The sequence below is a fragment of the Octopus bimaculoides genome, chromosome 20, assembly GCF_046866305.1.
Source record: "Octopus bimaculoides isolate indiv1 chromosome 20, ASM4686630v1, whole genome shotgun sequence".
Lineage (NCBI taxonomy): Eukaryota > Metazoa > Mollusca > Cephalopoda > Octopoda > Octopodidae > Octopus > Octopus bimaculoides.
The window spans coordinates 24,965,575-24,982,063 of record NC_142947.1 but is presented as its reverse complement, the minus strand read 5'-3'; the positions used below and the strand labels follow the sequence as shown (position 1 = coordinate 24,982,063).

The window sequence follows — 16,489 nt, the reverse complement described above, 5'->3', positions numbered from 1 at the left end:
TGTTGTTTAGCCCCAGGTCAACTGTGATCAAGGAGGCATATAAAAACATTCCATTCATGAGTATTCCGATAATTTGGAGATATGTAGGGCAGTATCTACTGTATACTTCTTTTTTAAAGATAATGGAATGTGATTTTACTGTTATTTCTAGCAGGTCAAGCAATTGGAAAGATCCTTTCTCCAGACTTCTTTGTCACACTGTTTCCATTATATGTGTAGTGGCACAAGCAGTCAGCGCCATATTGGATGAGATCTTGCGGCAGCCATTGCCATCCCCGAGACTGGAGTGAGACCTCACCTGCATCCATTTGCCATGCACGAGATCACAACGAGGCTTGTGATGGCAAACTGGATATAAGGGCCCAACAAACAGATTCTATCTCTTCTTCACTGCAAGCGCGTGCTGAACATACTGGGTCTCCAGGCTAGTCTGCATGTCGTATCTCCAGAGGCAACGGGCCAGCGTAACGGAGATACAACGAACGCACACAGCTTGAGATGGCATACTGAGAGCAACACACTTCACCTTCAGTGTAACTTGTAAATAAAACTGGTCGAGAATTTGCATTTTACTTAAGACTTCTTTTCTCACCTGCTGGAGCCTGCAACACCACAAAGAACAAAAATTAATGGGAGAAGGCGATATTCAGCCGATATCGTGAACCTTGCCTCCCGTTATATATGTATCTATGTTAATGGATTCCATCCTAAGTTGGATAAAACTTTTGAGAGATGACGCAGATTTTAACACCACCCTTCCTACCACCAACTTTTAATTGTCATTTTGCATAATTACATACCTTTAAATATTTTCAAAGGCTGAAATAATGGTCAATTTGTTCCATGACTTGATTTCGTTTCTTATCATTTACACTGCCAATACCTCTCAGGAAAAATATGAAGACCACCACATTTCATTTTCCCATTCCATTATATAAGGTCCATTACACTTTGTCATAGAGAGATCATCTTTCATTAGAATTCTATGGAAGAAAACCCTTATTTGTTGAGTTAATAAGATAGTGACTTACTGATCGAAGAGTCATCGGTTTGTATCCTGTCACAAGCACTCAATCTTGTATCCAGCAAATACATTTAACACTCGATGCCTTATCCCATCTTGCACAACAATGAAAATTATGTGTGGGGAAGGCGAGTGTTTTAAGTAGTAAAGTGTGTCATATAACTGATGAGTGCTTCATTAGTTTGCAATGCTTAATTAAAATTATCTTATGACCATGAAGAAAAGAATGGCTGATAAGTTTCACATGCTGCCTGTTTTAACTATGAATTGTAAGCAAAACACACCATCCAGTCCTTGGGTGCCTTCAGCAGAGTTCATTTTAATGCAAGCATTCTCAACAGATCCTTGGTTCTTTACCATGTCCATGTTTTTCTTTTTGCAGATATTGACCTGCAAAGGTTCAAAGGCTGTGCCTCAGCCATCAATTTCACTAATCCTGGAATGTGGCCCTTCAAAGTCCAAAGGCATCATCGCTTTTATTCTAGTCAACTTATTTTTAAGAAATTGGGAAACCAGTCCTCTGTATCTTCTTCTAAGTTAAACACGATGAAGAAGATACGATTTTCAGAAATTTCCCATGCAATGACACATTACATTGCAAGACAAAAAAAAAAAAACACAACCTACAGAATGGCCCTGAAGCCAAAGTTTAACCTCCCACAATCTTTAGATTCTTCAGTTTGTTGCAACTGCGTCCAAACCACATGTACTTTAATGACACAACCAAATTCTGCAGACTAACACTAGATGTACATCACAATGTCTAAATATTAATCTTGACCATGAATATCTCGAAATTTAATTTTGATTAACACAATGTCTAAAGCTTAATCTTGAGACTAACTAGGTGTTTTAGTCATGGCTAGCATGTCTGAAATATAATTTTGAAACTAAACAATGTCTAAATCTTAATATTGATACTAAAACTATTTTTAAACCTGAATCTTGGGATAAATGCAACTTGTAAATCTTCATCTTGTGATTAATACTACACTTAAGCCTTAATCTTTACAAACTCTTTATCTATGTCATCATCTTTCAACAGACTATTGTTTGCTGCTGCCAAGTTTGGTCACAGCCCTACAATAATGAGGATGCTACATGAACGCTTCAAGACACCATGGTTAGCAAATTTTGCCTTAGTAAGTAGTAGTTATTCAATTTTCCAAACTGCTTTCTTATTAGCTGAGTCTATGGATACCTCTTGCTTGCAATACATCTAAATTCATATTCTGACACAAAATGATTTCTTTTAAATGTTTGGTTTGAACTCCACAGTGTCTCTAGTTACAGTTAAATCTTCCAAAAATTATACCCTACCATTTTCAAAATAAAAACGGAAATGTCGGATACTGTTATCCTATATACTCAGTTTGGAAAGAAAAAAGATTAAATGGTCACAACTTGAATGGCTTTGGTCATATGTTTCAGTGCTAACCTAAAGTTTAAACAACAACAATTAAAAGAAAATAAATGATGAATTCACCAAGAATATGATATAAGCAAATCCAAAGACCTATTCTTCAGTAATGAAACTGTGCTAATGATAAATTTTTTTTTAAATGTCACTATTATTTCATTTAGTGACGCTCCTTGTTTAGATGGTTGGTGGATCTTATTTGCAAAGTTTTTGTGCTGGATAGTTGTATGGTCAAAATCTAGTGTAAAACCAAGTTTCTTCTGGTGTAGAATCACAGCACAACTTTGGCAAGTGTTTTATACTATCGTCTTTTACTATAGTCCCAGGTTGACTATAGTAAAGAGGTAAATTAGGTAGACAGAAATTATCATGCAGTTTATTGATACAGATTTTCTACAGCTGGAGGTCCTTCCCGTTGTCAACTCTTACATGTTTCCAAACTAAAACTGGAATAAGATACCAGACATGTTAAAAATGTTGTCTGTCATACTCCCGTCACATGAAACTAACAGTAGCACATAAAAACGTATATTGCGTTTCATCATCATCATCATCATTTAACATCCATTGCCTATGCTGGCATGGGTCAGATGGTTTGACCAGGGCTCAAGTCTGATTTGGCTTAGTTTTCTATGGCTGGATACCCTTCCTAATGCCAACCACTCTGAGAATGTAATGGGTGCCATTTTCATGACACCGGTATCTGCCACAACTGCGATTTTACTTGCCTTGATGGGTCTTCTTCTCAAGCATGACAAAGGTCTCAGTCATTGCCTCCGTGAGGTCCAACATGTGAAAGGAGCATTTCACTTGCCACCGGCATCAGCCATTTTGCCTCCATGGGGTTTAATGCTCAAAAGGTACTTTTTACGTGCTGCTGGCACGGTGCCAGTTATGTGACACCAGCATCAGCCACGACTATGATTTTACTTGGCTTGATGAGTCTTCTCCAGCACAACATATCACCAAAGTTCTCGGTCACTAGTCATTGCCTCTGTGAGGCACAAAGTTCGAAGATCATGCTTCACCACCTCTACCCATGTCTTCCTGTGTCTACCTCTACCACAGGTTCCCTCCCCAATTAGAGGTTGGTACTTCTTTACACAGCTGTCCTCGTCCATACGCATCACATGACCATACCAGCGCAGTTGTCTCTTTTGCACACCACATCTGATGCCTCTTATGCCCAGCTTTTCTCTCATGACACTTACACTCTGTCGAACATGCACACTGACATTGCACATACAGCAAAGTATACTGGCTCCATTTCTTTCAAGCCTATGTATGTCCTTGGCTGTTACAGCCCATGTTTCACTGCCAACAAAGGTAGGAGCTCTCTGAATTTTGCCCAGCCTAATCTTATTCTCCATGTTGTCGGAGCATCCACCCCCCACTACTAACTTGGTCACCTAGATAACAGAGGCTGTCTACTACCTTTAACTATTTTCTGTACAATTTCAGTGTTTATTGTACCTGTGCATCTTCCACACACAAAAGCTATTTTCCTTGTTAGCCTTCCTCTGTTATTATTGCACCTCTTATGTGTCAGTAGCTTGCACCGGGTACATCTTATGGAGTTTCTACCTATGCCTTTTCTACAGATCAAGCAGGGCCGTCTACCTGAGGGAATTTGTGATCTGTCTACCTTCCTACTTACTAAGACCTTGGTTTTTGCTAGGTTAACTCTAAGGCACTTCAATTCTAGACTTTGCTTTCACACCTGAAACTTCTCTAGTTCTGGTAGTGATTCAACAATAAGAACAAGGTCATCAGCATAGAGGAGCTCTTAGGGACAGCCTGTCTTAAATTTTTCTGTTATTGCCTGGAGGACTATGATGAACAAGTGGGGTTGAGGACTGATCTTTGGTGAACCCCTACTTGTACCCTGGAATCTTCACTGTACTCATTGCCAACCCTCACTTTACAGGTAGCGTCCCTGTACGTGTCTTGTACACTCACCGATCCCTAGTTTCCGCATTGACCACCAGATAAGGAATCAGGGGACTCTATCAAAGGCTTTCCCCAAGTCGACAAAGCTAAGTACAGAGGTTTATCTTTGGCTATATATTTCTCCTACAGCTGCCTTACCCGAAATATAACATCAGTGGTGATTCTCCCTGGCACAAAACCAAACTACATCTCATCTAGACTAACTCTCTCTCTAATTAGTTTGGCTATGACCTCCTCCGTAACTTTCATTACCTGATCCAACAATTTGATACCTCTGTAATTATTTCTAAGGCATCACCTTCACCTTTGTAGCAGTTGACTATGGTGCTGCTACACCAGTCATTGGGTATGACCCCTTCATGAACCACTTGATTTACAATACAGGTGACTAGACCATAATCCACACTGCCAGATATTTTAAGCACCTCAGTGGTGATTCCTGATGGGCTGGGGGCTTTCCCTGTCTTCATATCCTTAATTGCTTTATCTACCAAGGTATTGTCGATTCGGATAGCTGGTCTCTCTATTGGGTCAACATTTGGCAGGCTCTTCTCCTCCGATTCATTCTCCAAATTCAGCAGTCTTTCATAAAGGCATTTCCAAGCCTCTTTCTTTGCAAAATCATTAAATGAAAGTGCGTCATCATCCATGTGGACATATTTCTCTCCTGTGATATCACAATTATCTCACACACTGTCTTGCAATCCAAAACACTTCAAGTCTTTGGTCTTCACATCGCTGAACATTGGTAAACTTCTTTTCTGCTTCTCCCTTGGCTAGATATACCTGTCTCCTAGCTTCCTTTCTGGCTATCTGATACAGTTCCCTGCTATCCCCACTCTTCCAAGCCTGTTTCTTTTCTCTGATGGCCCTGTCTACTGTATCATTCCACCACCACGTCACCTTAGGTCTGGATGGTACTTTGCACCAGCTGCAGATTTGGTCTGTGGCACTCAGCAAGCTGTCCTGCAGGATTTCCCAGATGACCTCTATGTCACAAGTTTGTAGCTCCTCCTCACTCTCCTCAAATTTCTCACTTAGGATGTCCCTAAATCTCTGACCATATGAAGGGTCCTTAAGCTTCCAAATCCTTCTTTTCCAGATTGGTTTGCTGGGGGGTACATTCTTCACCAGATAGGATCTTTGTATTTAGGAGCACCCATGCACCCTGCTGTCTGGTGACCCATTTTGAATTCCTCTGTTATGGCCTGGATGACTGTGATAAATAATAATGGAGTGAGAACTGAGCCCTGGTGGGCTTCTACTTGTTCACTAAATTCATCACTGGCTGACTCTCACCCAACTGACAGCACTGCTGTACATGGCTTGTACAGCTCTAACAGGCCACTCATCTACTCCTAGTTGCCTTAGAGACCACCAGATAACAGAGTGAGTGACTGTCAAAAGCTTTCTCCAGGTTGACAAAGGCCATGTACAGTGGTTTACTTTTGGCCAAATACTTTCCCTGCAGATGTCTCACTAGGAAGATGGCATCTTCCCAGATATAAAACCAAATTGCATCTCATCTAGTTTAATCCTATTCTTAATCAACTGAGCTATAATAACTCACTGTAACTTTCATGAACTAGTCTAGTAATTATAGTAAATAGGTAAAATCTCTTACAGCTGTTTCTAGAATAGGTAAGCATGTGGTGCATATGTTATCGAGTAAAGATTTCCACATAAGCTTACTATTCCATCATCATTAGAGAGAGGAAAATAAAGAATATCCTTAACAAGGATATTAGTAGTTATCATTTCATCGAATAACTAAGGAGTGTCCAAAGAAGAAATATAATATTGTTTGGTAGTTCATGGTTAAAGAATTACTTAAATCCTTAGTAAACAATAATATCCATTAGTAGTTCCATTGTTGAAGTATCAAGGAAAATCCAAGGTAAAAGGTGAGCTTTGATAGGCAGCTTCGAAACCATCTTGTTTTCAGTAACAGTTCAAGCCAGAATTTTAATGGTAAGCCAAACTGAATACTTATAGTACATACCTGTTATATTACATCATAATAAGTAAATCCTTTATATATATATATATATATATATATATCATCATCAATAATCATTATCATTATCATTTAACATCCGTTTTCCATGCTGGCATGGGTTGGACAGTTCGACTGGAGTCTGGGAAGCCAGGAGGCTGCACCAGGTTCCAGTCTGATCTAACAGTGTTTCTATAGCTGGATGCCCTTCCTAACGCCAACCACTCCAAGAGTGTAGGGGGTGTTTTTTACATGTCACTGGCACAGGGGCCAGAGGGGGCTGGCAATGACCACGATCAGTTGGTGCTTTTTTACGTGCCACCAGCACAGAAGCCAGTCAAGGCAGCGCTAGCATCGGCCACATTCAGATGATGATTCTTATGTGCCACTGGCATGGGGATCACAACTATAATTTCTATTGGATTTTGGTTTTGATGTACTTGACTCAATAGGTCTCCTCAAGCATGGCATATCGCCCTACAATCCAGGTACTTTTGAGTGGGCTGGTTATGTGACACTGGTGTAGGTTACAGCCGTGAACTCACTTTATTTGCCGGGTCTTCTCAGTCACAGCATATCTCCAGAGGTTTTGGTCTTTTGTCATTGCCTCTGTGAGGCCCAACGTTTGAAGGTCATGCTTCACCACCTCATCCCATGTTTTCTTGGGTCTCCCTCTACCTTGGATTCTTTCCACTGTTTGGGAGTGGCACTTCTTCACACAGCTCTCCTCATCCATCCATAGTACATGACCATGCAAACGCAAACGTCTGTCTCGAACGCCACATCCAATGTTTCTTATGTCCAACATCTCTCTCAGGGCACTTACACTCTGTCATGTGTGCACACTGACATTACACATCCAGCAGATCATGCTAGCTTCATTTCTTTCAAGCCTACGCATGTCTTCAGCAATCACGGCCCATGTTTCACTGCCATGAAGCATGGCAGCTCACACACATGCATCATACAATCTACTTTTCATTTTGAGCAAGAGGCTCTTTGTCACCAGTAGGGATAGAGGCTTTCTGAACTTTGCCCAGGCTATTCTTATTCTAGTGGTAACACTTTCTGAGCATCCACACCCACTACAGACTTGGTCAACTAGGTAGTGGAAGCTATCAACTACTTCTAGTTTCTCCCCCTGGCATGTGATGGAATCTGTTTTCTGAGCATCTGTTGTGTTTATTGCCCCAGTGCATCTGCCGCACAAGAAAGCTGTCTTCCCAGTTAATCTTCCTTTGATGTTGCTGCACCTCTTATGTGTCCATAGCTTACACTGCGTACATCTTATGGAGTTTCTACCTACACCTTTTCTACAGATCAAGCAGGGCCACCTACCTGGAGGGGTGTGTGATGTGTTCGCCTTCCTACTTATGAGAACTTTGGTCCTTGCAACATTGACTCTAAGGCCCTTCAATTCTAAACCTTGCTTATAGCTGGAAAAAGATTAGAAATCTGCACAAATGAAATTTTTATATGTAAAAGATGGAGGTGGAAATAGTACAGATATAATTAATAGGAACGTAATCAGAGAAGACAGTTTTCGTATTTGGAAGATGCACAGAATCCATGAAAACTTTAGATTCTCTCAAATGCCCTGGTAACTCATTAGAGGTAGTAGGTAATTTCTGCTACCCAGGGAACCAGATTAATAGTAGGGAAGGATGCACGGAGAGTGTGATAGCTGGAATAAGAATAAGATGGAGAAAATTCAGAGAGCTGTTACATCTGTTGACCTCAAAAGGTTTCTCTCTCTGAGTGAAAGGAAGATTTATGATGCATGTACATGGACAGCAATTCTACATGGTAGTAGATGTAAGCCCTGAATGCAGAGGACATGCAAGAAGGTTAGAAAGGAATGAGGTTAGTATGCTCCGCTGGATGTGTAATGTATGTGTACATATTCAGCAGAGAGCTAGTGATTTTAATAGCTGTGTGCAAGACAGAAGACTGTACTGGTTTATTCATATGATGTGGATGGGATGCTGACAGCTCCATAAAGAAGTACCAATCTCTCAAAGTGCTCAATCGGTACTTATTTTATCAACCCCTGAAAGAATGAGAGGCAAAGCTGAATTTGAACTCAGAACATAAAAACAGATAAACTGCCACAAAGCATTTTGCCCAGCATGCTAACAATTCCACTTAACAAGCTCTGAGCCACAAGCTTCACAGCTAATATATAAAGAAATGTATGTAGGCACTACTTTGTATTGAATTTTGTATTACCAAACTTCTGTGTGTGTGTATGTCTTCATCATACTCATTCAAACACACGTCACCTTCTCTTTCCTGTTTGCTTTGAACAAATGGAGCATCAAAGAATGAACTTTTTAGTCTTACAGTAGACAAAATCTCTGTAATGCTGGTGCCACAATTAATAGAACCATGACACTCTGTAAAGGGGTTGGTGAATAAACAAAACACTGTTGATAGAGAAGATTCCTTAGTCTCACTGAGGATATGACAACTGTTCTTGTATTGGTGCCATTATACAATGTACCCACCCAGTTGTTCACTCTGCAATGTGGTTAGAGTTAGAAAGGACATTAAATCATAGGAACCATACCAAAATTGGAACATGCAAGAAAGGCATGGTACTCTGACTCATCTAGAAAGAAAGTAACTCTGAAAAATAATTGATTCAGAGATTATCCATCCAACTCATACCAGCATGGAAATCAGACATAAAAATGATTTGACTGATTGATTGATTTTCCTCAGCTCGTTTTCTTTTATAATTTGTAAATTCCACTGGCCAAAATTTATTCATAACTCATTTTCTATTTGCAAAAACTGTCAAGTGATCAAAAAGACTTGAAAAGGTTCTATGCTGATGGTACCAAAAGTTAGATATCAATACTATCGTTGTTTACAAATTCAAATAAATAATGAATAAAAATTGTTTTATTTCAGTGTATTTGGGCTTTAGTAATGCTGTTCACAGGAGAAAGCCAACATTTCATGGAAATCCTTGGTACTTTCACTGTATATTCTGCAATTAACATCAATCTGTGTCATCTATACTATAGGTGGAAAGCGCCTGATGTAAAGCGACCATATAAGGTAAGAATAAGCTGACCTTTTCTTTTTGTTTTCTCCTGTCATTGTAAAAAGATGTAGAATATTGCCATAAAAGCTTCATATTGTTATATCATCCCTATGGCATGTGTCATAAAACTGAACCATACGGTCAGAAGATGAAGCCTTATGACTAAATACACAGTGTTGTGTCCCAGAGCAAAAACTTATAACTTCTCAAAGAATGGAGAAAATTACCCAACGATGCCTGCTGCAAGAAAACTTAACTGTAAAGTAGGCATTAGCATAGTGATGTAATAAACCAAGAAATTTTAACCAAAATTACCTTAAGATTGAGAACAATCATTGTGGTTAGTAGTAGTAGTAGTAGGCAACATCAATAAATAAATAGCTTTACACCAACCAGTGGTAACAATGACCTGTAATAGCAGATGTTAAATTGTCAAACCAACAAAATGAAAAACACAAAAAAAAAAAACACCTGAAGACGATTATAGAATACACCGGTTAAAACATCATCATTGTTTTAATGTCCATTTTTCAATATTTGCATGGTTCAGACAGGATTTTTTGAGGCAGATTTCTATGGCTGGATACCCTTCCTATCACCAACCCACACCTGTTTTCAAGCAATGCAATATTTTCTCATGACCAGATATATTTCATGGAACATTGAATAAATAATTTATGTACAAAAGCCAATCTTAAAATTATTTGCACTGACTCAGGTATATTACTGAAAAGCAAAAATCAATAGTGACAGGATTTGAACTCAGAAAGAGGTCACTATTTACTATACAACACTCAAGTTGCCTTACTCCCAAACTAAGCTAAAGATATTGTTACAAGGATGCTTGTTCACTGTCATGGTGGCTTGTTATATTGATGAAGACCATCGTTGTGAGGTTTAGCTGATTGTGTGTATAAATGAAGCAATGCCCAAACTTTTAACTTATTTATTGCCAGACATGATTTACTGCATTGACTTTTACAAAAGATGCTGATAATTTATGTACTGATTGGGAGGAGAGAACTACACTGAGTCTTGTAGAAGGCTAATTGTGGTACAACATGTGTCCAAAGTCGTTTCTTGCTTGAGATGATCTGTCTGAATGCCTGCCTGCTGTGAGTGCTGAAGTTGGACTACCTTACTCATCATCCAAGGGGGCATATCACACCACAGCTTCATGTTGATTTATAGATCAACCATGTGAAACTATGATGGCTGACTTGTGATTTCTAACTGAATATCTTGTGGTTAGGGTTTGAATCCATACAATATAATCATCTGATTAATATTTAATATACCAACGATATCAGTTAACACTTTAACCTCAATTTATGCTCACATGCTATCTAAAATCTTGCACATAACTGTACATGCTTCATGAATAATTATTTTTTTTTCTTTTGCTTCTTATAAGGACCTGTAAAACTCTTGTCAAATTTGACAGAACTAAAACACATATCACAAGATAACAGACTATATAATCTTGCATTCCTTTTAGCTTTGCATGAAAACTCCAGTTCCTCAAAATTGCAAGATTATCATTCCAATAAATTTGCATGATAGACATAACTGCATCACCAAAGTTGGATTCCAGAGAATATTTCAATCCAGCATAGTTTGTTCTGCATAAATTCATAAGAGCAATATCTTTCATATAGGACAAAGTTCTTACAATACACTAAACACAGACAAAAAAGATTTTGGTTAGAATTTCCATTGAAGAGTTTTCGTTTGATGTCTATTCGTTGACTTAACAAACAAATAGTTAAGTATTGTGTGGACACTTGTAGCCTTTACATAACTCTTAGGGAAATGACACAACCTGCATCATTTACGGGTAAAATTCATCCAGCAGGCTTTCAACAATTCTTTCAAATCATTTTCTCTCAGGAAGCTTGGATTGACCCAAAGCTGATACTTGCCCAAGATAACATGCTGTGAAGTTGAACCTGGGATATTGTGACTGTGAAGCAAACTTTTCAGCATCTAACATCACACATAGATACTTTACTCTTAATTGTATGTAACAAGCTTATGTTCTTCAGTTAATATTTCTAACATGACCATCCTATCAGCTATTCTGGCATATCCAAGTTCACTTTAGCCTGCGTATTTATTTTAAGAAAAAAGTTGTTTAAAGATTTGATTGCTAATTATAAGCAAACAGCTAAAATCTGCTGTCCTAAGCTATGCAAAGACATGGAAAGATAGATCTGTGAATTGTACCTAGTTGTTCAGCCAACTACCTGCATATCATAGAACAGCTCAAACAAAGCTAACCTTGGGGCTATATAATCACAAAATCTCAATAAAAACCTTCATTCACCATCAGTAGAAATAACAACACTTATTACCATCATTACACCTTCTATTTGAATTTGATAACTTTGCTAACATAGGTGACATATCAATTCAGTTTCTTCAATCAATGATACATGTACATTAGGTGTTTCCATTTATGTTAATATAGCAGGGATTTATTTTCTTCAATGCCTGCAAGGTAATGATAGGTGCAGACATGAAAGTAAGTAACAAAGTTTGTTCTGAAACTACATGGTTTCACATTCATTCCGCTGTACTTAGGCAGCATCTTGGACAAGTGTTTTGTTCTGGGACTGACAAATGTCTAGAGTTAAACTGGTAAATGGAAATTGTACTGAAGACTGTTTTGTGTGCGTGTGTGTGTATGCATGAGCATAGATGTTTATTACTGTTTCTTTACATGACACTGCTTGGTCATATTTTTTACTTCTGTAAATACCACTAAGCAGTTTTGGTGTGTGAATATAAGTGAAATAAAGATACCTTACTTAAGACACAAGAAAGGGTTAGCAACAAGAAAGGCAGCCACCCATAGAATAAGCTTCAATAATCCCATCTAACCAATATCAACATTTAAAAGCATTTACAAATGATAAAGTAACCCCATAAAGAAGAAACTGTGAAAACTGTTTAAACACACATCCTTTGAATAGTTCTCTAAGTATTAATCAGGCTATGTTTAACTTCATTTCCCTACCAGACAAAGCAATCACAATCAAAGCTAACACCTCATCATCTAATTATGTTACCTATTCTTTTCCTTTTAGGTGAATATTTCTATTCCTATTTTTCAACTTATCTTCAACATCTTCGTCATGACAGCTGCAATATATTCCAATCGAAATAGTGTAGCACTATCAGTATCCCTTCTGCTGGCAGCAATACCAGTTTATTGGATTTGTATCTCCTGGAAGAAAAAACCCAAGAATTTCCAAGAATTTCTCAGTAAGAAAACCATTAAGTTTTTCAGTTATTGCACATGATAGATTCTATTTGTTTTTTTTTTTTGTATTCTTGCATATCAATAGTGATATTGAAAAAAAAAGTCTTTTCTCTAGATTTTCAAACATTGAACCACATTGATTGTGTCTACAGCAAAAACATTATGGATCACATCTTACATTTCTAATTGATAATAGATATCTATATGATTATTAAAAAAAAAAGAAAAATAGCAGGGGCATCTTCCAGATTGTGACCCAACTTTTCGACCGCTGTCACTTTGTCCACGTCTTTGTGTCTGATTATTTTTTTGTCCAATTTTAAATAAACTCTTCAGAAAACAAGGTGAACATGAAAATCAAATAATCATTGAGAATTCAAGTAAAATACTGTGGAAAAATTTATTTAAAAAAAAGTCATTTTAAAAAAGCAATAAGATATAACTAATGATTTATTATGATCACTTAAAATTGACGCAAATTATATGCTACACGCTTCAAAAAAAATCAATTTTTCTTGTTGACCCATATTCAGTGAACAATCTTTTGAGGCATTCATCTATTCTTCGATACCGTGTTCATGAATTCGATGGATCTCCTCAAAGAATTTGAGTCATTTTACCAAGAACAAACCCTTCCTCTTCCTTCAGAGTTTTGATTAATTTACCAAATATGCAAATGTGCTCCACCTGCCAAACGCTTTATCGCAGAATGAAACCTCTCTGCAACATTATTTGTTCTGGGAAGATCTTGAAGAATACGCTGATTAACATTCCATACAGCAATTGGGAATGTAGGTGGTTCTCTCCTTCGTCTAGTACCACATCCTCTCACAAGGCCTATGTAGGACAAGTCGAAGTAAGCAATGAATTCAGTAGGTTTTCTTAATCATCTATTAATTCTTCATAAACCTCTTCGACGAGTAGGAAGGCTAATGCTGAAAAATATCAAATTTTAAGACAGAATTCAGTCTTTATTGTATTTTTCTTTGAGGCCTAAATCTGTAATTTTTCAAAATACTGATTGCCTCAAATGAAACATGCTACAATAGATGAATTAGGGAACGATGAATTAGATGCCTTATGAACTGCAACTTCGAAATCTGCCATGAGATCAAGCAGATATGCATTAGGTTGCATAATTTTCAATAGCTTGAAAAATAATTCATATATCTGCTTTGCTTTATTCGGCAGTAATGCAAAGACCTGTGGAAAACTACTACTTTCAACTTGTACATGAATGCTAAACAGTTGAAACCACTGTTCTGGCACAATTTTGAACGTTCCATCACACGACGATATAATGCTATATCCTGAAGAGCACTTTCTGATGCAAATGCTAGTATATGCATAGTTAATCCTCTATACCCGAATCGTATCTCAGAAACTGTTTGCCATTATCAAGTTTACAATATTCTTCAGATGTTTCAAAACCAGTTCTAGCCCCTGGATTAGCAGGGAATCCAGAATTTCTTTTGTCGGCACCTTTGAATAATCCTAGAAAGTACAGGCAAATGAAGTTGTGAGCAAGTATTTTCTGTTAGCTGCTGTTATGCTTTGTGAACTTGCTGCTATGTTTTCTGCCACTTCATGCTTGATTTCTGCAACTGCTTTTCTAGCATTTAACAAATCTACATCAGCTGGATGAAGGTGCTCACTTGAAAAATAAATAATTTTTGGCTCATTGTTTTCCATTACAGTGTGAATTCGCACTGAACATAGTCTTCCTTTCTCACATCTCCAGTATTCTTTTCCTAATTTTGTATTGCTTGAATGGAAATCGTAGATGTAATTACTTTCATGAACTACTTTTCTTTTGTTTTTGGTCGATACTATGAATTTTGTCGTTTTGAGATGGGTAAATTAAAAATGTGTACACTAAATTTGCAGCACTCTCTATACACAGAGAAGGGAAAAGAAGAAGTAAAACTGTTAACAGAGAAGGAAAAAGAATGATAATAACAATCCTATAACAAGGCTCGTTATAGTTCTGTGAATATATCATTAGAGATATTTCACCTTGTTTTCTAAAGAGTTTATTTAAAAGTGGACAAAAAGACGACAGACGAAAAGTCGTGGACAAAGTGACACTGGATGAAAAGACATAGCACCCTTCCACTTGATTCAATGAGAGCTTCTATCAAATCACAAAATAAAGTTTTAATTTAAAAAATAGGAAACACTGGATAATGTAGTCTTACATATAATATGCTTGGAAGAAAAGAAAGAACTGGACCAGATGATCAATGTTAGAATATCTCCAGTCAGGGCTAACCTAGGGTTAAACAAACTATAATTACTATGACTGATTTCCCCAGCAAATCTAAAGATAACACCTGGCAGTATCAAGAAACCACAACAGTCCTCAACATCATTACTAACATTTTATATCTGCTTTCCATGTTGGCATGGGTTAGACAGGTTGTCATAATCTGAGTCAGTTGTTATTCAGAACTACTGCCCTCTTAGACATGCAGGAGTATATCTCACTCATTCATTCAATTTCTAGCAGAGTTTCTATAGTTAGATGCCGTCCCTATTACTAATCATTTTATAGTGTACTGGGTATATTTTATTGTAACACCAGTACTAAAGACATCATGTCCTCAACAAGACTAAAGTTGCATTATTTCTGTTCAATTGCCAATATTATAGAGTGCATTGGATGAACTTTATCATGGCACTGGCTTAGGTGAGGTTGCAATCTATCAGGGCTAGACAGTTTTCACTTCCCAACAATGTGTTCAAGCACTAACTATATTGTTCGAAATGAATAGAAGCAAGAGTGATGACATAAGAATCCAGACAGATGGGTGAAGTTGGCAAGAGTGTGTGTAAGAGTAATAAATATTAAAAGAGACAGAGCTAGTCAATGGTGAGAGAAGGTAATTATATTTTTAATAGCAATAATCTTTGTATTTCTAATAATTGATAGTACTGCAGTAAACCTTCCTATAGACAGTGTAGTTTATTGTTGTTGTTACTCAATTATTCCTTATTTTGACTTGTTTCTATATTCCAGACAAATCAAGTATTATACTCCAAAAATTATTCAACATGAGAGTTGCAGCATAAGAAAGAGAAAAAAAAAAGGATCTCAACAAGAAGCGAAAACCACTTGTATAGTACAAATCATGCATGCCAGACACACATATTATATATGGCCTGCAATATCATGTTTCACAAACCTCAACAAAGTAGGTTGTTAATCATTGCTAGTACAGGATATGGGTGTGTTGAAATTATGAGGAATCAGCTCATATCTATTTTGTGTGACATCAGACAAGCCAAACAATTATGGATATACTCTTAAGTATCAATAGCTGATTGTAAATATGATACACAACAGACAAGCTGATTCTCCACTATCTGAATAAAAATATGCATATATTTCTTATATACTAATACCTGAGAATATTGATAATATAACAAAGTTCTATTTATGGTAGGTGTTGCAGCAAGAACTCCAGAGTTTCAAACTGTTGAAAAACCCACCTTCCTCAGGATTATCTTTTAAAAAAATAACAAGAATAAAAACTAATAGAAACGGAAGAGTGAAAAATTATCATAACTAGATTGATTAAATTCAAGATAGTAAATATAGAAATCATCATCATCGTTTAACGTCCGCTTTCCATGCTAGCATGGGTTGGACGATTTGACTGAGGACTGGTGAAACCGGATGGCAACACCAGGCTCCAATCTAATTTGGCAGAGTTTCTACAGCTGGATGCCCTTCCTAACGCCAACCACTCAGAGAGTGTAGTGGGTGCTTTTACGTGTCA

At 37.4% G+C, this 16,489-nt stretch overlaps 1 protein-coding gene across 1 annotated transcript in view; it reads left to right on the top strand.

The window, feature by feature from the left end:
* LOC106879876 (cystine/glutamate transporter) overlaps positions 1–16,109 on the top strand; it is a 44,757-nt gene extending 28,648 nt beyond the window's left edge. The window contains exons 7-10 of the mRNA XM_089338237.1: positions 2,070–2,166; positions 9,307–9,456; positions 12,532–12,709; positions 15,727–16,109. Coding sequence (XP_089194363.1) covers positions 2,070–2,166; positions 9,307–9,456; positions 12,532–12,709; positions 15,727–15,779 — 478 coding nt within the window. The 3' untranslated portion in view covers positions 15,780–16,109. The remainder of the gene's footprint in view (positions 1–2,069; positions 2,167–9,306; positions 9,457–12,531; positions 12,710–15,726) is intronic.
* Positions 16,110–16,489: the final 380 nt, after the last annotated feature.